At 51.3% G+C, this 23,089-nt stretch overlaps 1 protein-coding gene across 2 annotated transcripts in view; it reads left to right on the forward strand.

The window, feature by feature from the left end:
• Positions 1–23,089, forward strand: part of ptpn6 (protein tyrosine phosphatase non-receptor type 6) — a 108,847-nt gene that overhangs the window by 49,544 nt on the left and 36,214 nt on the right. For both annotated transcript variants that reach the window (XM_038822348.1, XM_038822350.1), the window contains exons 4-11: positions 8,401–8,587; positions 9,542–9,658; positions 14,765–14,875; positions 15,790–15,886; positions 17,228–17,307; positions 18,658–18,816; positions 21,962–22,093; positions 22,275–22,432. In XM_038822348.1, coding sequence (XP_038678276.1) covers positions 8,401–8,587; positions 9,542–9,658; positions 14,765–14,875; positions 15,790–15,886; positions 17,228–17,307; positions 18,658–18,816; positions 21,962–22,093; positions 22,275–22,432 — 1,041 coding nt within the window. The remainder of the gene's footprint in view (positions 1–8,400; positions 8,588–9,541; positions 9,659–14,764; positions 14,876–15,789; positions 15,887–17,227; positions 17,308–18,657; positions 18,817–21,961; positions 22,094–22,274; positions 22,433–23,089) is intronic.

A 23,089-nucleotide genomic window follows, 5' to 3' on the forward strand; every position in this document is an offset into this window, starting at 1 on the left:
CGACAGTGAGGCAGTCCCTCAGCATTGACATTCTGACAGTGCGGCACTCCCTCAGTATTGACCCTCTGACAGTGCAGCGCTCCCTCAGTACTGATGCTCCGACAGTGAGGCAGTCCCTCAGCATGGACACTCCGACAGTACGGCACCCCCTCAGTATTGACCCTCCGACAATGCAGCACCCCCTCAGTACCGACGCTCCGACAATGCAGCACTCCCTCAGTACTGACCATCCAACAGTGCGGCACTCCCTCAGCACTGACCCTCTGACAGTGCGGCATGCCGTCAGTACTGACACTCCGACAGTCCGTCTCTCCCTCATTACTGACCTTCTGACAGTGCAGCACTCCCTCAGCACTGACCCTCCAACAATGCGGCACTACCTCAGCATTAACACTCCGACAGTGCGGCACTCCCTCAGTACAAACACTGCGACAGTGTGGCACTCCCTCCGTACTGACACTACTACAGTAAAGCAATCCCTCAGCACAGACCCTTCAACAGTGCGGCACCCCCTCACTACGGACCCTCCAACAATGCGGCACTCCCCCAGCACTGATCCTCCAACAGTGCAGCACTCTCTCAGCATTGACACTCCGACAGTGCGGCGCTCCCTCACTACTTATCTTCCGACAGTGCAGCACTCCCTCAGTACTGACCCTCTGACAGTGTAGCACTCCCTCAGTACTGACCCTCTGACAGTGTAGCACTCCCTCAGTACTGACCCTCTGACAGTGCAGCCTCCCTCAGTACTGACCCTCTGACAGTGCAGCACTCCCTCAGTACTGACCCCCCCTACAGTGAAGCAATCCCTCAGCACTGACCCTTCGGCAGTGCAGCACTCCCTCAGTACTGACCCTCTGACAGTGCGGCACTCCCTCAGTACTGACCCCCCCTACAGTGAAGCAATCCCTCAGCACTGACCCTCCGACAGTGCAGCACTCCCTCAGTACTGACCCTCTGACAGTGCGGCTCTCCCTCAGTACTGACCCTCTGACAGTGCGGCACTCCCTCAGCACTGACCCTTTGAAAGTGCGGCACTCCCTCAGCACTGACCCTCTGACAGTGCAGCACTCCCTCAGTACTGACCCTCTGACAGTGCGGCTCACCCTCAGTACTGACCCTCTGACAGTGCGGCACTCCCTCAGCACTGACCCTCTGACAGTGCAGCACTCCCTCGGTACTAAATCTCCGATAGTACAGCACAGCCTCAAATATTGATTCTCCGAAAATGCAGCGCTCCCGCAGTACAGACCGTCCGACATTGCCACATTTCCTCGGTAGTGATTCTCCGACAGTGTGGTGCTCCCCCACTACTGACCCTCCCACAGTGCAGCACTCCCTCAGTACTAACCTGCTGATAGTGCTCTGCTCCCTCAGTACTGCCAGGACTGGCATACCAGCAGTATTGACCCTCTGACTGTGCGGCGCACCCTTAGTACTGACCCTCTGACAGTGCAGCGCTCCCTCAATACTGACCCTCTGACTGTGCGGCGCACCCTCAGTACTGACCCTCCAACAGTGTAGCAGTCCGTCAGTACTCACCAGCCAACAGTGAGGCAGCCCCTCAGCACTGACCCTCTGACAACATGGTGCTCCCTCAGTACTGACCCTTTGACAGTGCGGCGCACCATTAGTACTGATCCTCTGACAGTGCGGAGTACTGACTCTCTGACAGTGAGGTCCTCCATCAGTCCTGGTCCTCTGACAGCACAGCGCTCTCTCATTACTGACCCTCCGACAGTGCTGCGCTCCCTCAGTTCTGACCCTCCCACAGTTCGGCACTCTCTCAGCACTTAACCTCCGACAATGCGGCGCTCCCTCAGCACTGAACTCTGACAGTGCTGCACTCCCTCGGTACTGACCCTCTGACAGTGCAGCATTCCCTCACACTGACCTCTGACAGTGCAGCACTCCCTCAGTACTGACCCTCTGACAGTGCGGGGCTCCCTCAGTACTGACCCTCTCACAGCACGGCGCTCCCTCAGTACTGACCATCAAACAGTGCGGGGCTCCCTCAGTACTGACCCTCTGACAGTGCAGCATTCCCTCAGTACTGACCCTCTGACAGTGCGGGGCTCCCTCAGTACTGACTCTCTGACAGTGCGATGTTCCCTTAGCACTGAACCTCTGACAGTGCGGCTCTCCTTCAATCCTGACCCACCAATAGTGCTGCACTCCCACAGTACTGACCCTCCAACAGTGCAGCCCTTCCTCAGTGCCAAACCTCGGCCAAGAATTTGGTGCTCCTTCAGTACTGAACGTCCAATAGTGATGCGCTCCCTTAGTACTGATCCTCTGACAGTGTGATGCTCCCTCAGTACTGACCCTCTGACAGTGCGGCACTCCCTCAGTACTGACCCTCTGACAGTGCGGCACTCCCTCAGTACTGACCCTCTGACAGTGCGGCACTCCCTCAGTACTGACTCTCTGACAGTGCGGCACTCTCTCAGTCCTGACCCTCTGACAACACGGCGCTCCCTCAGCACTGACCCTCCGACAGTGCGGCACTCTGTCAGCACCGAACTCTGACAGTGCTGCCCTCCCTCAGCACTGACCCTCTGACAGTGCTGTATTCCCTCAGTACTGCCCCTTTGACAGTGGGGCTCTCCCTCAATACTGACCCTCCAACAGTGCAGCACTCGATGCTTTTTACCTACAGGGCTACAGACCACGAGCTCGATGGTGAAATCAGCCAGAGTTGTTAGTTCTTAGAACGCATGAACAAGGAGCAGGAGACGCCAATTTAGCCTCTCGAGCCTGCTCTGCCATTCATTACATTCATGGCTGATCTTATCCTGGCCTTAACTCCACCGCCTCATTTGTGTAGATAGTGTGGGTCACATTGAGATCAAAAAGGAGGAAGTATTGGGCGCCTTGAAAAACATTAAGGTAGATAAGTCCCCAGGGCCTGATGGGATCTACCCCAGAATACTGAGGGAGACAAGGGAGGAAATTGCTGGGGCCTTGACAGAAATGTTTGTATCCTCACTGGCTACAGGTGATGTCCTAGAGGATTGGAGAATAGCCAATGTTGTTTAAGAAGGGTAGCAAGGATAATCCAGGAAATTACAGGCCGGTGCGCCTTGTGTCGGTGGTCGGGAAATTATTGGAGAAGGTACTTTGAGGCAGGATTGTTGCTGCCAAAGTGTGTCTTTAACCCATACGTGGTGGACAAATGACTGCGAGCCGGCTTCGTTTAATCAAATAGTATTTATTTACACTCATACAATGTTACAGTTAATCAATCACACTATCCAACACAAGTTATTTTACAGAATACTAAAGTTCATACTAGACCTCAACATAACTTTAGAGTGGCTAGCAAGTACCCAGACAGAGAAAGGCCTCTCTCTGTATTTGACTTCGGTAGTCCTCGATGTTCGGTCCTTAGTCTGGTCTGACGCTTTGGCTCTGGTCTTCCTTCTGCTTGGTGGTGTGATGGTTCTCTTCATGGTGGTCGGTGAAGATCACCGTTGTTCCATTGCTGTTGACTGCTGCTGCAGAGACAGGCATTCTAAGGTGGGGCAGAACCTTTTAACCTGCTTGGATTTCGTCCCCTTTATGGGCAGTCTCTGGGTCATTAGCCAATCAATTAATCAGGGTTCGATCACCCTTATCGATCAAGTCCAATCAGGGGCTGGCACATCAATTTCAGAGTGGGCACTAGGTGGCCATGTCTACAAGTGTTGGGGGCAGATAGTCCCTTCCAAATAAGGAGCCGCTGTGTCTAGTAAACAAGTGTGATTGACATGATAATTCTATTGTTCCAGTGTCAGGCCAGTCATTGAATACTTTCTTGTCACATTACTCCTTCCAAAGTGTATCACCTCACACTTTTCCAGGTTCAATTCCATCAGCCACTTTTCTGTCCATTTGACCATCCTATCTATATAATGCATCCATTTTTAAGGTTCTTATTTCCTTATTGCAACTTACTGTCCCACCTACTTTCGTGTTGTCTGCAAATTTGGCTATAGAACCTTCTATCCCTGTATCCAAGTCATTTATATAGATTGTAAATAGCTGGGGCCCAAGGACCGAACCCTGTGGCACCCCCCTAGTTACATCTTGCCATCCAGAAAAAGACACATTTATCCCGACTCTCTGTCTTCTGTCCATCAGCCAGTCTTCTATCCAAACTAGTAAATTACCCCTAATCCCATGCGATCTAACCTTGTGAATTAACTTTCTGTGTGGCACCTTATCAAATGCCTTCTGGAAGTCCAGAAATGCTACATCTACAGGTACCCCATTATCCACTTGTTACATCTCCGAAGAACTCTAGCAAATTACTGAAACATGATTTGCCCTTCATAAAACCATGCTGCCTTTGATGGATAGTGTTTTGACTTCCAAATGTCCTGTAATTACTTCCTGGATAATTGATTCTAGCAATTTCCCAACAACAGATGTTAAACTAACTGGTCTGTAGTTTCGCACATTCTGCCTCCCTCCCTTTTTGAATAAGTGCGTTACATTAGCATTTTTGCAATCCAATGGAACCTTTCAAGTGTCCAGGAAATTTTGGAATATTATAATCAATGGATCCACTATCTCTGTTGCCACTTCCTTTAACACCCTAGGATGTAGGCCATCAGGCCTGTGGGATTTGTCTGTCCTCAATCCCAAGAGCTTGTTGAGTACCTTTTCGCTATTGATGCTGATTGCTCAAAGTTCCTCCCTTTCTATTACCTCTGAATGACCTGTTTCTGCAGGAACGGTACTAGCATCCTCCACCGTGAAAGCGGAGGTAAAATACTGAATTAGCATCTTTGCCATTTCTGTGTTCCCCATTAACTCACCAGTTTCATCTTGCAAGGGGTCAACATTCACCTCAGCGACTCTCTTCCCTTTGATGTACCTGTGGAAGCTTTTGCTATTCTTTTTGATATTTTGCGCTAGCTTTCTTTCGTAAGTTACCTTAGCTCTTTTTATTACTTTTTTAGCATCCCTTTGTTTATGTTTGAACGTTCCCAATCTTCTAGCCTGCCACTGGCCTTTGCAATATGATGGTCTGGATTCTTCCAAACTGAGACCATGGGCGGCATTCTCCCCTACCCGGCGTGACGAAGGGTGCCGGAGTAGGGGAATGGCGCCAACCACTCAGGGGTCGCGCCTCCCCAAAGGTAGGGAATTCTCCCCACCTTTGGGGGCCAGCCCCACGCTGGAGTGGTTTGCACCAGAAGACTGGCGCAAACACCCGGCGCCCCCGGCAGCGGGGCTGGCCGAAAGGCTTTCTCCGCCATGGTGGAGGCCGTGGCGGTCGCGGAGGAACATAGTGCACCCTAGGCACTGGCCCGGCCCCTTTTCCTATCTTTCTTCCCCACTGGGATATATTTTAGTTGTGATGAATTGAGTATCTCCTCAAACAATTGCCACTGCCCATCAGCTGTCCTACCTTTACCTTCCTGCCCAGTCTATATGGGCTAAATCTGTCCTCATGCCTATGTAATTTCCTTTGTTTAATTCCAGAACACAAGTGTGCGACTCCACTTTCTCGCCCCCAAACTTAATTTTGAATTCTACCATACTATTTTCTTTCCCAATTAAGGGCAATTTAGGGTGACCAATCCACTTACCCTGCACACCTTTGGCTTGTGTGGGTGAGACCCATGCAGGCACGGAGAGAATGTGCAAACTTCACACGGACTGTGACCCGGGGCCGGGATCGAGCCCGCGTCCTTGGCACCTAGAGGCAGCAGTGCTAACCACTGAGCCACTGTGCCGCCCTAATACATTCAATGAACTCTGCCACCAGGCTACGCTTGCCAATTTGACTCTTCCAGCCTATGTGCATATTAAAGTCCCCCATGATTTTTGCCGTACCTTTCTTACAAGCTGCATTTCCTGGTTTATACTGTTCCCCACTGTGGAACTGCTGTTTAGTGACCGAGAGATTACTTCTACCAAGGACGTTTTCCCTTTACCATGTCTTATTTTACCCAGACTGATCCCACATCTTGATCTCCAGTGCCTATGTCATTCCTCATTACAGCACTGATCCCTTTCCTCACCAACAGGGCTTCACCACCTCCTTTTCCTTTCAGTCTGTCTTTCCAAAATACTGTGTACCCTTGGATATTCAACTCCTAGACCTGGTCTCCCTGTAACCATATTTCAATAATCACCACCAAATCATATCTTTTTATTCTATTTGCGCCGCTAACTCAGTAAGTTTGTTCTGAATGCTTCTTGCATTTAGATACAAAGCTTTTTTCATAGAATTTACAGTGCAGAAGGAGGCCATTTGGCCCATCGAGTCTGCACCGGCTGTTGGAAAGAGCACCCTACCCAAGGTCAGCATCTCCACCCTATCCCCATAACCCTGTAACCCTACCCAACACTAAGGGCAATTTTGGACACCAAGGGCAATTTATCATGGCCAATCCACCTAACCTGCACATTTTTGGACTGTGGGAGGAAACCGGAGCACCCGGAGGAAACCCACGCACACACGGGGAGAATGTGCAGACTCCACACAGACTGTGACCCAAGCGGAATCGAACCTGGGACCCTGGAACTGTGAAGCAATTATGCTACCCACAATGCTACCGTGCTGCCCTTTTAAATTTGTTCCACTGTTAAATTTCCCTACTCTTCTATAATTCATTGGTGCATAAAATAATTTACCTGCTCAGTCCCTCACCTTTATTTTCTGGCAACTATCTACCACATTGCTAACCTGTAATTTCTAATTTCCCTTACAACTGAACCCTTCATTCAGATTAGAGCCCTATCTACAGCCCGCATTATGCAATTTGACAGGATTCTGGTCCCAGCATGATTCAGATGAACAGTTCCGTTGGAACAGATCCCCTCTTCCCCAGTATTGGTGCCGATGTCTCATGAATTCAAACCCATTGCTCACACACCAACCTTTGAGCCACGCATTTACCTCCTTAATATTATTGGCCCTGTGCCAATTAGCTCATGGCTCAGGTAGTAACCCAGAGATTATCTTTTTGATAACCCTCCATGGGTTTTACCCTCCCTCCTTGCGGATGGTACCAAGGGCAGCTGTCTATGAATTGAGCTCCGAGCTGTTCATGCTCCTTTAGCAGAAGCTCTGTCCTCGTTCTACCTCTGCCGTTGTGAACCACGACAACTCGATCTTTCCCCTCCCACTCCACGTTCCTCTGCATCCCAGGTGAGATATCCCAAACTCGAGCACAATTGCCAATGCCCCTAACTATACTATCCCCAATTCTGACTGCATTTCTTTTCTATCCCCCCACTTGAATGCTTCGCTGTACCACGGTGCTGTGGTCAGTTTGCTCAAGCTCCCTGCAGTCCTTGTTCTGTCCACACAGAGAGCAAGAATCTCAAACCTTTTTTTTTCCTCGAATGATATTTGTTTTATTGGACAGAATACGCTATATTACAGTTGTGCTGCTTGAGCTTTTTTCAAAGTTTGGGAGGTCCTGATATGCGCCAACCTTCCACCTTGCCCACCTTTGTGTGAGCTGCAATTACGCCAAGACCAAGGCAGGCTGAGGTACCAGTCATGTAGCTGTGAGCTCTCACTCCAAGGATGATTCCTGAAGCACAACCTCCAATGAAATAATTTAACGGATCATCTTCAGTTCCTCGGATTTGCGCAGTTAGGCAAGTGGTCACTCCACAAATTGCACCAAGTGCAGCCAAAGTTAAGGTGCCATTGGCTGCTCTCTGCGCTGCATCCACAACATTTGCAGGTTGAAATGCAACAATATGATAGGCTGAGCCAACGAGGCCGATGCCGGCCCCGATCCGTGTGGTCGCCCAGGTTTTGCTGGGACATTCCTCGCCATCCGCCGTCCCAGTAGAAGAATCTCAACCCTGTCAGACACATTCAGAGGCTGAAGCTCCCTTATAGAATTTACAGTGCAGAAGGAGGCCATTCGGCCCATCGAGTCTAACCCTACCTCCTGTATCCCTCTACGTGCCTCACTCACAGTCACACCCTCTTGTTCCTGATCATTGGCCAAATTCGATATAGTTAGTCAGAGGGGTGTGACTGCCTCCTGGAATACAGTGTCCAGGTATCTCCCCCTCCCTGATGTGTCGCAGCATCCAAAGTTCAGACTCCAGCTCAACAACTCTGAGCTGGAGTTCCTCGAGCAACCAACACACACTACTATTGCTTTCTCTGTCTCTCTCCCTCTATCTCTGTGTTTCGCTCTGTCTCTCTCTCTCTCTCTTTCTCCCTGTATCTCTCTCTCCCTCTGTCACTGTGTCTCTCTCCCTCTGTCTCTGTGTCTCTCTCACTCTGACTCTTTCTGTCTCTCTCTCTCTCTCTCTATCTGTGTGTGTGTGTGTCTCTCATCTCCTCTCCCTTTGTCTCTCTCCCACTGTCTGTCTCTCTCTCTCATTATATTGTTGTAAATGAACCTCCATGGGTTTTTTCCTCTCTCCTTGCAGATGGTACCACGGGCACCTGTCTGGGAGTGCTGCCGAGAGACTTCTGAGTGACAAGAAGACACCATGGGTATACCTGGTGCGTGAGAGTCTCAGCCAGCCGGGCGACTTCGTCCTCTCTGTCGCAAATGATGGTGAGAAGACACAGGATGGCAACAAGAAAGTGACGCATATCAAGATCATGTGCCAGGTACATTCCGAGGGCAGTCAGGCACTCCCAGGGACATGTACAATACAGAGCTCCCACTGAGAAAGGGCACCTGACAAAGGGAGAGCATGATAACCCTGCTATAGACCCACCCACTTTATACCCAGTGTCAGAATTGAGCACTCCCAGGGACATGTACAATACAGAGCTCCCACTGAGAAAGGGCACCTGACAAAGGGAGAGCATGATAACCCTGTTATAGACCCACCCACTTTATACCCAGTGTCAGCATTGAGCACTCCCAGGGACAGGTACAATACAGAGCTCCCACTGAGAAAGGGCACCTGATAAAGGGAGAGCGTGATAACCCTCCTATAGACCCACCCACTTTATACCCAGTGTCAGCATTGAGCACTCCCAGGGACAGGTACAATACAGAGCTCCCTCTGAGAAAGGGGAATCTGACAAAGGGGTCCCAGAGCACCCAGGGATGGCTACAATACAGAGCTCCCGCTAGATTACCTTGACAGTGTAACCCGACCCACTTTATACTCACACCACAACACCACCGACTTTATGCTCTAATTAAACAGTCCATAAATATTTATCTCAAAACTAGAGCCAAATTGCCCGTTTACTTGTGATATTTAATTCATTTTTCCTGATGGAAACTGGTCTAAAATATGTTTTTTCTCTCTCTGGCTCTCTTCTCTCTCTCTTTCTCTCACTCTTTCTGATTCTCTGACTCTTTCTCTCTCTTCCTTTCTGTGTCTCCCTGTCTCTTTCTCTGTGTCTCTCTCTATGCCTATCTCTCTGTCTCTCTCCTTTTCACCCTCCCTCTGTCTTTCTCTTCCTGTCTAACTCCCTCTGTCTTTCTCTTCCTGTCTCTCCCTCTCTCTCTCTGGTTCTCGGTCTCTCTATCTGTGCCTCTCTCTCACACCATCTCTCTCTCTCTCTGTTTGTTGCTGTCTTTCTCTCTCTCTCTTTCTCTCCCAGGATGGCAGGTATACTGTTGGAGGTCCTCAGAAGTTTGACACACTTACAGACCTTGTGGAATACTACAAGAGATCAGTCATTGAACAAATCGACGGAACCAAAATACATCTCAAACAGGTGCGTAGGAGGGGCAGCACAGTGGCGCAGTGGTTAGCATTGCTGCCTCATGGCGCTGAGGTCCCAGGTTCGATTCCGGCTCTGGGTTACTGTCCGTGTGGAGTTTGCACATTCTCCCCGTGTTTGCGTGGGTTTCACCCCCACAACCCAAAGATGTGCAGGGTAGGTGGATTGGCCATGCTAAATTGCCCCGTAATTGGAAAAAATGAACTGGGTGCTCTAAATTTAAAAAACAAAATTTAAAAGAACAGGTGCGTAGGACATGGCATCCAAACGTCTGAGAGAGAGGGAGGGATAGAGAGACCTCCCCAGATACTGGAGTGTGAGAGAGAGAGGGGGGGCTAGAGAGACCTCCCTAGATACTGGAGTGTGAGAGAGAGGGGGGGGGGGGTTAGAGAGACCTCCCCAGATACAGGGGTGTGTGTGAGAGAGGGGGGGGGGGGTTAGAGAGACCTCCCCAGATACAGGGGTGTGTGAGAGAGAGAGGGGGTTAAAGACCTCCCCGATACAAGAATGTGAGAGAGAGAGGGGGTTCGAGAGACCTCCCCAGATACTGGAGTGTGAGAGAGAGAGAGGGGGGGCTAGAGAGACCTCCCCAGATATAGGAGTGTGTGTGAGAGAGAGGGGGGTTTAGAGACGTCGATCGATCGCACTGCGCATGCACAGTCGTTGGTATCATGACGTGTCTGAATTGTGGCTCCTCCCGCTTAAAGCAGCAATGTCTGGCAAAAGGACGCCGGTGTCTACAGCATGGCAAGCTTGGCCACTACGCATCCCTCTGCAGATATGCTCCACCGCTCAGCAGCCAGCGATCCCAGCTGCGGCGCAGAAGTGTCCGCTCAGTACAACAAGGCATGTCAGATTCTGATCTCGACAGCCCAATAGGCCCTGATGCTGACTGCCTCAAGTCCCCATACCGGGCGGGCATCATAACGACGCATGCGCTGCCTTCCACCACAACGGCGATGTGCCTCTCGATCCTCAGTGTGGATCCCGACGACGAGTGGTGTGCTGTGCTCACAGTTAACAAGGCTCGCATCCGGTTTAAACTGGACACCGGCGCATCGGCGAACCTCATCTCGAAATACGATATCGACACTATCCGCGCCAGACAAAGCATTCTTCCACCGCCTGCCAGCTCCTTGACTACAATGGTAATGCCATAGCTGCCTGTGGCCCATGTCAACTAGGGGTATCCAATAAGGCGATCAAGGCGACGCTGCGGTATGAAATCGTCAGGCCTGACAGAGAATCCCTGCTCGGTGCTCGAGCCTGCAAGCTCCTGAACCTGGTTCAGCTTGTCCACACCATGTCATCATCACCGGCGACGGCCTCGCTTGATGGAAACTTGCAAGCCGACATAGATGACATCATCACGCAGCACCACAGCGTATTCGATGGAATGGGCACGCTCCCATACCGATATAAAATCCTATTCAAGCCGAACGCTACCCCTGTAATTCATGCACCACGTCGGGTGCCAGCACCCCTCAAGGATCGCCTCAAGCAGCAATTACAGCACCTCCAAGACCAGGGCATCATCTCGAAGGTCACAGAGCCAACAGACTGGGTCAGCTCCATGGTCTGCGTAAAGAAGCCGTCAGGGGGACTTCACATTTGCATTGACCCTCAGGATCTGAATCGCAATATCATGCGGGAGCATTACCCGATACCAAAACGTGAAGAGTAGACCAGTGAGATGGCTCATGCCAAATTCTTTACGAAGCTGGACGCCTCCAAGGGTTTTTGGCAAATACAGCTGGATGCATCCAGTCGCAAGCTGTGCACATTCAACACCCTGTTCGATTGCTACTGCTACAACCGGATGCCTTTTGGCATCATATCTGCCTCCGAAGTATTTCACCGCATCATGGAACAGATGATGGAGGGTATCAAGGGGGTGCGAGTGTACGTTGACGATGTCATTATCTGGTCCACAACACCCCAGGAACACATCGCTCACCTCAAGCAGGTATTCCAGAGAATCCATGAACATGGTCTCCAGCTCAACAGGGCCAAGTGCTCATTTTGTCAATCGGATATCAAATTCCTTGGTGACTACATCTCGCAGCAAGGCGTGCGGCTAGATGCTGACAAGGTCTCGCTGATCAACGCTATGAAGACCCCGGAGGACAAGAAGGCGGTTCTCCGCTTTCTCGGGATGGTCAACTTACTGGGAAAATTCATTCCCAATATGGCATCCCACACCACTGCCCTCCGTCATCTCGTCAAGAAGTCGACGGAATTCCAGTGGCTGCCCACGCATGAAGAGGAATGGCGTGAGCTGAAAGCAAAGCTCACCACAGTCCCGGTTCTAGCGTTCTTTGACCTAACCAAGGAAACCAAGATATCAACTGATGCAAGCCAGGACGGCATTGGGGCGGTGCTCCTTCAGCGATGACTCCTCGTCCTGGGCTCCAGTGGCGTATGCCTCCAGGGCCATGACCCCCACTGAGTAACGGTACGCTCAGATTGAGAAGGAATATCTGGGCCTCCTGACAGGGATAGCCAAGTTTCACGATATATTTACGGCCTGCCAAAATTCACAGTAGAAACGGACCACAGGCCTCTAGTCCACATAATCCAGAAGGATTTAAATGACATGACGCCTCGGTTACAGCGAATTCTTCTTAAGCTATGCCGCTACGACTTCAAACTTGTCTACACGCCAGGCAGAGCTGATCGTTGCAGATGCCCTATCCAGGTCCAAAGTAAACTTCATCTGCCACATAGAAGCGCAAGTGCAGTTGTGTGCCACCAACCTTCTGGGCTCTGACGAACGGGTGCTCCAAATTCGTGAGGAAATGGCCAAGGATCCTCTGCTGCAGCGTGTGATGCAGCACCTTACCAATGGCTGGCAGAAGGAACAATGTCCCCAGTTCTACAACGTAAAAGACGTCCTGACGGTGGTGGAAGGCATCCTTCTGAAACTCGACAGGATCGTAATTCCTCAGAGTATGCAGGCTATGGTGCTGGGTCAACTCCATGAGGGTCACCTTGGGGTCGAGAAATGCCGACGCAGAGCTCGGGAGACGGTCCATTGGCCGGGCATCAGCCAGGACATTGCCAACACAGCCCTCAACTTCCCTACCTGTCAGAAATTTCAGCCAGCTCAACCCAAGGAAATGCTGCAACAGCACGAGATAGTGACCTCTCCGTGGTCCAAAGTAGGTGTAGACCTTTTCCACGCCAAGGGGCGTGACTACATACTCCTGGTCGACTACTTCTCCAGTTACCCAGAAGTAGTGAAACTGTCCGACCTCACGTCGAAGGCAGTGATCAAAGCCTGCAAAGAAACGTTCGCCAGGCACGGGATACCGCTCACGGTGATGAACGACAACGATCCTTGCTTTTACAGCCAGGAATGGTCTGATTTTGCACAATCCTACAACTTCTGTCACGTAACCTCCAGTCCCCACTACCCGCAGTCAAACGGGAAGGACGAGAAAGGGGTCCATATTGTAAAGTGGTTGCTATGTAAGGCTGCAGATTCAGGCTCCGTCTTCAACCTGGCACTGCTGGCACACAGAGCAACCCCGCTGTCCACTGGGTTGTCTCCAGCGCAGATGCTCATGAATCGCACTCTGCGAACCACGGTTCCAGCCATCCATGTTCCAGACCTTGACCACCTCACGGTCATACAGAAGATGCAGCAGTCTTGGGCCCAACAGAAATCAGCATATGATGCTCATGCCACGGATCTACCCGAGCTGGTCCCAACTGATTGTGTTCGTGTGCAGTTGCCTGACGGCGGCTGGTCAGCCACAGCTGTGGTGATCAAACAAGTGGCCCCGAGATCGTTCCTTGTCCGCATGGCTGATGGCTCCTTCCTACGGCGCAATAGACGGGCACTGCAAAGAGATCCACGCCCGCTACCTGACCGAAGTGTCCCGGCGCCTACAATGCTTCCTCCGGACGTACCCTACCACGAGGCCACTGATCTACCAGCGATCCTGCCGGCCCATGCGACCACCGTGATGGCAGCAATCCCGCCTATCCAAATGCAGGCGGCTCCTGATCCATCTCTGCGGCGATCGACAAGAATTTGTCGCCCACCACAAAGACTAAATCTATCGACTGAACCTTTGTACATTTTTTTACTTCATCGATTTGACGTCTGTAAATATTGTTTAATTTGCCATGTATCTGCACTATCGACACCTTCCTATGTATATACGTTCATTTTGACACCTTTTGTATATAGTCAGGCACATATACATATACATACGCACACCTTAGTATTTATTTATCTAAAAAAAAAGGGGGAGATGTCATAATATCCACTCATGTATATAATGAAGTGCAGACAGGCAGTGATTGACACACAGGATGACCAGTAAGCACACAGCACAGTGCACGAGCATAGCCAGTGCAAACTCTATGCGGTAGCTAGTAAGTCTGGTCAGGCTAGTACAAGGTCTCCAGTCAGTTCAGTACAGTGTCGACCCACAGCTGAATATGTATATTAGTTCTATCGTTGAATAAAATCCGTGTTGGATCTTCTCCAGTGTTAGAGGTCTGTTTCTAGCTTCACTGCATCAAGTGCAGTCCACATCGAACCAACCTGCCCAACACATCACCAGATCTTGGTTTCAGACAATGCTCGGCACAACATTGAGGGCCGAAGGGCCTGTTCTGTGCTGTACTGTTCTATGTTGGGTGGGGGTGTGGGTTTGGGTAGGGTGCTCTTTCCAAGAGCTGGTGTAGACTTGATGGGCTGAATGGCCTCCTTCTGCACTGTAAATTCTATAATTCTATGTTCTATGTGTGAGAGAGAGAGTGTGAGAGAGAGGGTTAGAGGGACCTCTCCAGTGTATGTGAGGGCTTGCAATTTATTTCATCTGTTTTTCTCTCTCTGCCTGTCTGTCTCTCTCCCTCTGTGTCTCTCACTGTCTTTCTCCCTCTGTCTCTCTCATCTGTGTGTCTGTCTCTACCACTCCCTCTGTCTCTCTCATCTGTGTGTCTGTCTCTACCACTCCCGCTGTCTCTTTCTTTTTGTCTCATTCTCTATCTCTCTCTGTCTCTTTTTGTCTGTCTGTCCATCTCTCTGTCTCTCTCTCTCTCTGTATCTGTCTCTCTCTCACTCCCTCTCTCTCTTCATTACAGCCTTACTACGCAACTCGAATCAATGCCGCTGACATTGAGAACCGTGTGCAGGAGCTGAACAAGACAGAGAACCCGGATGTGGCCAAAGGAGGATTCTGGGAAGAATTTGACGTAAGCACCTCTGAGATTTGACCCTCGATCTGGTCAATGTGCCCTATCCCAACCTCTCCCCTGTCCTCTGAACTCCCTTGCAGATTCTTGAACTGTGTGACGGGGTCCCAGGGGTAACATCGCACCCTCAGGGTTATCACCAGATTTAGCGGACAGGAATCAGGAGCATGAACCCGGCTGATTCATCCCCTCCCTAACCATGGGGTCACTGGACAGGGGTCAGGAGCAGGAACCCGGCTGATTCATCCCCTCCCTAACCATGGGGTCACTGGACAGGGGTCAGGAGCAGGAACCCGGCTGATTCATCCCCTCCCTAACCATGGGGTCACTGGACAGGGGTCAGGATCAGGAACCCGGGCTGATTCACCGCCCTATCCACTGCCTCTCCCGCCCCGGGTGGGGCAGAGGCCAATTTTAAATCTCGCGGCCTACCTGTTGGGGATTTACCCTGTTGGTCGCCATGGGACCTTGCTGTGTGTGGCCTGGCACCCGGGTTGGGTTGGGCGGGGCGGGGGAATGGAGATGTAGTGATACATGGCTGTATTGCAATTCACCGAATGGCCGCTAGGAGTCTCACTAGTATATGTGAATGTTAAAGTCAGGTGTCCCTCAGACTGGCTGGAGGAAGCTGTAGAGGGAGGTTGCTTGTGGAAGATCTTACTATTATTCATCTGTTGTTCTATATATAGTTTACCCACAGTTAATGTTAATAAATCATTTATAGTTTTAGCTACAAGTGTTCTTGTAATATAAACCAGGCTATCTGACAAGAACATCACAGAAGGGGGGTAAAATTCTGATCTAGTGATGGATTCATGGACTCACCTTTTCAGCCACGCACAACCCTCCCCCTCTCTCTCTCTCTCTCTTTCTCTAATCCCTCTTTCTCTCCCTCTCTTTCGCTCTACCTTTAGGCTTTGCAAAAGCAGGAAGACACAAAGAAACAGAGCAGGACCGAGGGACAACGACCCGAGAACAAATCGAAAAACCGCTACAAGAACATCCTGCCTTGTGAGTATTACCATGGCTACTAACTCAAGGTGCCCAGAGCCAGCCATTACTGGAGAGATTAATGATGAACATCCACTTTTGCAAAGTTGGCCAAAGCCGTCAGAGGGCATGTTTATAAATGTTGTTAAAGAAATGGGGGGGGGGGGGGGGGGACAGGAGGGGAGAGATAGAAGAAAAGAAAGAGTAAAAGCAGGTGGAGAGATTGAGGGAGGGACTTCCACTACCTAGGCCCCAGGCTCAATGAAGGTCCCACCACTATAGTGGAGCGAATGAGACCCTGGAGGGCCAGAAGAGCTAAGTTACAGGGATAGGGAGGATTATAGGGGGAGCTGGAGGAGGTTACAGGGTTAGAGAGGGTTGTAGGGGGAGCTGGAGGAGGTTACAGGGATAGGGAGGGTTGTAGGGGGAGCTGGAGGAGGTTACAGAGATTGGGAGGGTTGTAGGGGGAGCTGGAGGAGGTTACAGGGATAGGGAGGGATGTAGGGGGGCTGGAGGAGGTTACAGTGATAGGGAGGCTTATCGGGGTTGTAGGACATTATAGAGATAGGGAGGGATGTAGGGGCTGGAGGAGGTTATAGAGATAGGGAGGGTTGTAGGGGAGCTGAGGAGGTTATAGAGATAGGGAGGGTTGTAGGGGAGCTGAGGAGGTTATAGAGATAGGGAGGGTTGTAGAGGGCTGGAGGAGGTTACAGATAGGAAGGATTGTAGGGGACAGGAGGATGTTGCCGGGTTAGGGAGAGCTGTAGGGGCTGGAGCAGGTTGCAGAAATTTTTAAAAATAAATAAATTTAGAGTACCCAAGGGATAACTTAGTATGGCCAATCCACCTACCCTGCACATCTTTGGGTTGTGGGAGCGAAACCCACGTAAACACAGGGAAAATGGGCAAACGCCACACAGACAGTGACCCAGGGCCGGGATCAACTTGGGACCTTGGTGCCGTGAGGCAGCAATGCTAACCATTGCGAGGTTACAGAGAGAGGAAGGGTTGTAGGGGAGCTGGAGGAAATTGCAGAGATAGGGAGGGTTGTCGAGGGCTCGATGAGGTTACAGAGATAGGAAGGGTTCCAGGAGACTGGAGGAGGTTACGGAGATTTGGAGGGTTGTAGGAATTGGAGGACATGAGAGATAGGGAGTGTTGTAGGGTCTGGAGGGAATGACAGAGATAGGGAGGGGTGTAGGGTTTGGAGGGAGATAGTGTAGGGTGGTGCGAAGGAATTAATTGAAAAATTGAGGCATTTGGATTATTGGGGTGGAGCGCGATGGCTGAACAAGGAGGATTGGATGTGAGAGGGTTGACACAAATGGAATGGTTTATTGACTCTCTCTATCTTCCTACCAGTTGATAACACTCGGGTCATTCTCCAAATCAAAGAAGAAGATCCACCATTTTCTGACTACATCAATGCCAACTACATCAAGGTATGGACAAGTGTCCCGGAGGGAGAGCGAAGAGGGTCTCATTCACCACATAGCCTTGTTGGCGGACATTTTACATTCATGAATGGGATCTGGGCCTCGCAGGCTGGGCCCAGCATTCACTGCTCATCCCTAATTGCCCCTGAAGAAGATGGTGGGTGAGCCATCTTCTTGAACGCGCTGCTGTCCTTGTCTGGTGTAGGCACACCCATGGCGCTGTTAGGGAGGGAGTTGCAGGATTCTTCCCAGTGACATTGAAGGAATGGCTGGTATATGTTGTGTGTGAGGCTCGATGGGGAACTTGCAGGCCGTGGGTGTTCCCCATGTGTCTGCTGCCCCTTTTGTCCTTCTAGACGGTAGAGATGGTGGGTTTGAAGGTGCTGCTGAAGGAGCCTTGGTGAATCGCTGCAGTGCATCTTGCAGATCGTGCACATGGCTGCCACTGTGTGTCAGTGGTGGAGAGATTGAGTGTTTGTGGTTAGCGTGTTGATGGAGCGGGGCTGCTTTGTCCTGGATTATGTCGAGCTTCTCGATTGTTGTTGGGAACAGCACCTATCCAGGCGAGTGCGAATGTTTCCCATCACACTCCTGACTTGTGCCTTGTAGATGGTGGACAGGCTTTGAGGGGAGAGTCAGGAGGTGAGTTACTCACCGCAGGATTCCCAACCTCTGACCTGTTCTGGTAGCCACAGTATTTATATGGCTGGTCCCAGTTCAATTTCTGGTAATTGGTAATCCTCAAGATGTTGCAAGGATTCAGTGACGGTGATGCCATTGAATGTCAAGTGCTGATGGTTAGATCCTCTCTTGTGGGAGATGGTCATTGCGTGGTACTTGCCGCTTGTCAGCCCAAGCCGAGATATTGTCCAGGTCTTGTTGCATTTGGACATGGGCTGCTTCAATATCTCAGGAGTTGCGAATGGTGCTGAACATTGTGTAGTCATCCGCAAACATCCCCACTTCTGACCTTGTGATGGAAGGGAGGCCATTGATGAAGCAGTTGAAGATTGGGCCTAGTACACTACCCTGAGGAACTCCTGCAGTGATGTTCTGGAGCTAAGATGATTGACCTCCAACCACCTCAATCATCTTTCTTTGTACCAAGTATAACTCCAACCAACGGAGTTTTCCCACTGCTTCCCATTGACTCCAGTTTAGCTAGGGCTCCTTGATGCCATACTCAATAAAATACTGCGTTGATGTGGAAAGCAGTCACCCTCAATTCAGCTCAGGCTTAAGAAGGGCCAACAGGCCCAAAATGAAGCCTGAGGCTTTTCTAGTTGGGGTGGGGTTCTTGGGGACTCTTTGATTGAAGCACCGTCAGCACACTCATTGTCTTTCCTCCACTTTCAGTCCGAGACCATGGTCAACAGGTTGGGGAAGATCATACCGAAGACATGCATCGCCACCCAGGGGTGCCTACTGGCGACTGTCAATGACTTCTGGCAAATGGTCTGGCAACAGAACTCGCGCATCATCGTCATGACAACAAGGGAGGTCGAGAAGGGCCGGGTGAGACACGAAGGGTGCGAGGCAGGGGTGGTTGTGGTGGGTGGGGCTTAGGTCAATGGGCGAGAAGCTGATTGACGGGGCATGAAGGCCCTGTTAGCTTAAAAAGGCCATGAGCTTCACCAAGGTCGTAGGTGAGAGGCTTCACTCTAGGCCTACATCAGGCCTGAAATGAGCATACGAGACATTTGAAGAGAAAGTAAACACAGATGTGACCATCAAGTTCCATTTTAGGAAGTGGCTGAAGGATGGAGAGACAGAGAGAGAGGGACAGAGAGAGAGAGAGACCGAGAGAGAGAAACAGAGAGAGAGAGACAGAGAGAGACAGTTACACATACACACAGAGGCGAAGGGGATGGGGAGGGCACTCCAGGCAACTGAAGGCACGGCCGCCAATGGTGGAGCAATATGAATTTGGGGATGCTCGAGAGGTCGGAATTGGAGGGGCGCAGAAATCATGGGGGGTTGTAGAAGGTGAGAGAGATTGGGTTACAATGATAGGGAGGGGTGTAGGGGCTGGAGGAGGTTACAGAGATAGGGAGGGGTGTAAGGGCTGGAGGAGGTTACAGAGATAGGGAGGGGTGTAGGGGCTGGAGGAGGTTGCAGAGATAGGGAGTGTTGTAGGGTCTGGAGGTGGTTGCAGAGATAGGGAGGGGTGTAAGGGCTGGAGGAGGTTACAGAGATAGGGAGGGGTGTAGGGGCTGTAGGAGGTTGCAGAGATGGGGAGGGATGTAGGGTCTGGAGGTGGTTGCAGAGATAGGGAGGGGTGTAAGGGCTGGAGGTGGTTACAGAGATAGGGAGGGCTGTACGGGCTGGAGGAGGTTACAGAGATAGGGAGGGTTGTAAGGGCTGGAGGAGGTTGCAGAGATAGGGAGGGGTGTAGGGGCTGGAGGAGGTTGCAGAGATGGGGAGGGATGTAGGGTCTGGAGGTGGTTGCAGAGATAGGGAGGGGTGTAAGGGCTGGAGGAGGTTACAGAGATAGGGAGGGGTGTAGGAGCTGGAGGAGGTTGCAGAGATGGGGAGGGATGTAGGGTCTGGAGGAGGTTGCAGAGATAGGGAGGGGTGTAAGGGCTGGAGGAGGTTACAGAGATAGGGAGGGGTGTAGGGGCTGGAGGAGGTTGCAGAGATGGGGAGGGATGTAGGGTCTGGAGGAGGTTGCAGAGATAGGGAGGGGTGTAAGGGCTGGAGGAGGTTACAGAGATAGGGAGGGGTGTAAGGGCTGGAGGAGGTTACAGGCATAGGGAGGATGCAGGATTAAAATTGAGACTTTAAGCATGGTGGCGCAGTAATTAGCACTGCTGCCTCACGGTGCCGAGGACCCAGGTTCGATCCCGGCTCTGGGTCACTGTCCGTGTGGAGTTTGCACATTCTCCCCGTGTCTGCGTAGGGTTCGCCCCCCCCACAACCCAAATATGTGCAGAGTAGGTGGATTGGCCACACTAAATTGCCCCTTAATTGGAAAAACTGCATTGGGTACTCGAAAACTATAGAAAACAAATTGAGACATTGCCAGGGCATGAGACAGTGTGGGATAGTGAGCACAACGAGGGGGTTTGGGGGTAATGAGACATTGCGAGTTTGAACATGGACATCAGTTTCAGACAAACTGATGTTTCTCGGGTGTGCATTGGGGATGGACCAGGAGACTGGGGAATTGACAGGTTTGTAGTTAACAAAAGCACGGGTGAGGGTTTCAGCAGCGAATGATCTGAGACACGTATGACATTAGGCGAGGTCACAGAATTGGAAATAGGTGGCTGGGTGTGTTTGACAGGGATAGTGTAAAGGGAGCTTTCCTCTGTATCTAACCCCGTGCTGTACCTGTCCTGGGAGTGTTTGATGGGGATAGTGTAGAGGGAGCTTTCCTCTGTATCTAACCCCGTGCTGTACCTGTCCTGGGAGTGTTTGATGGGGACAGTGTAGAGGGAGCTTTACTCTGTATCTAACCCCGTGCTGTACCTGTCCTGGGAGTGTTTGATGGGGACAGTGTAGAGGGAGCTTTACTCTGTATCTAACCCCGTGCTGTACCTGTCCTGGGAGTGTTTGATGGGGACAGTGTAGAGGGAGCTTTACTCTGTATCTAACCCCGTGCTGTGTCTGTCCTGGGAGTGTTTGATGGGGACAGTGTAGAGGGAGCTTTCCTCTGTATCTAACCCCGTGCTGTACCTGTCCTGGGAGTGTTTGATGGGGACAGTGTAGAGGGAGCTTTACTCTGTATCTAACCCCGTGCTCTGTCTGTCCTGGGAGTGTTTGATGGGGACAGTGTAGAAGGAGCTTTACTCTGTATCTAACCCCGTGCTGTACCTGTCCTGGGAGTGTTTGATGGGGACAGTGTAGAGGGAGCTTTACTCTGTATCTAACCCCGTGCTGTACCTGTCCTGGGAGTGTTTGATGGGGACAGTGTAGAGGGAGCTTTACTCTGTATTTAACCCCGTGCTGTACCTGTCCTGGGAGTGTTTGATGGGGACAGTGTAGAGGGAGCTTTACTCTGTATCTAACCCCGTGCTGTACCTGTCCTGGGAGTTTGATGGGGACAGTGTAGAGGGAGCTTTACTCTGTATCTAACCCCGTGCTGTACCTGTCCTGGGAGTTTTTGATGTGTAGAGGGAGCTTTACTCTGTATCTAACCCCGTGCTGTACCTGTCCTGGGAGTGTTTGATGGGGACAGTGTAGAGGGAGCTTTACTCTGTATCTAACCCTGTGCTGTATCTGTCCTGGGAGTGTTTGATGAGGACAATGTAGAGGGAGCTTTACTCTGTATCTAACCCCGTGCTGTATCTGTCCTGGGAGAGTTTGATGGGGACAGTGTAGAGGGAGCTTTACTCTGTATCTAACCCAGTGCTGTACCTGTCCTGGGAGTGTTTGATGGGGACAGTGTGGAGGGACGTTTACTCTGTATCTAACCCCATGCTGTACCTGTCCTGGGAGTGTTTGATGGGGACAGTGTAGAGGGAGCTTTACTCTGTATCTAACCCAGTGCTGTACCTGTCCTGGGAGTGTTTGATGGGGACAGTGTAGAGGGAGCTTTACTCTGTATCTAACCCCGTGCTGTACCTGTCCTGGGAGTGTTTGATGGGGACAGTGTAGATAGTGTAGAGGGAGATTAATCTGTATCTAATCCTCTTCCTCCTTTGTACCTCGCCTCTAGAATAAGTGTGTTCCCTATTGGCCGGAACTGAATTCCGAGAATGTCTACGGCCCCTTTACCGTCCGTCATGTGCTGGAGCGCGAGGCGATCGATTACAAGATCAGGGAGTTGGACGTGACCTTAACAGAGAAGGTTAGTTGCCGCCCACAGGGGTCCGGCGCGTCCTCTAGCCCGTCCTGAAGGCCGCACAGAGGGATGGGTAGTTGTGATTGCGCCTGAGTCGGGGCAGGGTCCTGGGAGTTGTTTCGTGTTGACCAGCACCTCGATTCTCTGAATCCTAACCCCTGTCCCCTTGGCCTTTCCTCCCCACCAGCCGAATTCCAAGCCCCGGAAGATTTTCCACTACCAGTACCTGAGCTGGCCGGATCATGGGGTCCCCTCCGAGCCAGGGGGTGTGCTCAGCTTCCTGGAGCAGGTCAACAACAAGCAAGATGAGATCCGCGACGCTGGGCCTATCGTGGTGCATTGCAGGTGAGCTGGGGGGGCGTGGGTGGGGTGGGCCTGAGGGAAAAGGGGATTGGGAGGGTGAGTGCAGGAGTCAAGAGAGAGAGAGAGAGGAGGGGATGATTGAGAGGGAGAGAGAGAGAGAGAGAGAGAAAGACAGAGAGAGAGAGAGAGACAGAGAGAGTCAGAGTGACAGGGGGAGAGAGACAGAGAGAGTGATAGAGACAGGGAGAGAGAGAGAGACAGGGGAGAGAGAGAGACAGGGAGAGAGAGAGAGAGAGAGACAGGGAGAGAGAGACAGAGAGAGTGAGAGAGAGACAGAGAGAGAGTGAGAGAGGGGAAGAGAGAGAGAGAGACAGAGTGAGAGAGACAGGGAGAGAGAGAGAGACGGAGAGAGAGAGAGAGAGACAGGAAGAGAGAGAGAGACAGGGAGAGCGATGCACAATCAATGGACACGAAACGTACATAAAGTCCGAACGAAAGGCTTTAATTAGCAATAAGTGGACTCGGCAGCAGACGTACAGAAGAATGGCTGGCTGCCGGGGAACACGGGTTCTTATACCCTGCCTCGTAGACAGAGCTACCTTCCTCTGAGCCAATCGGCTGAGAGGCACACGATACCTGGGCTTGCCAGGTATGGGCAGCGTGTCCTCTGCACCAATGGCAGCTCACACTCTCAGTACC

Source organism: Scyliorhinus canicula, chromosome 16, assembly GCF_902713615.1.
Source record: "Scyliorhinus canicula chromosome 16, sScyCan1.1, whole genome shotgun sequence".
Taxonomy (NCBI): Eukaryota; Metazoa; Chordata; class Chondrichthyes; order Carcharhiniformes; family Scyliorhinidae; genus Scyliorhinus; species Scyliorhinus canicula.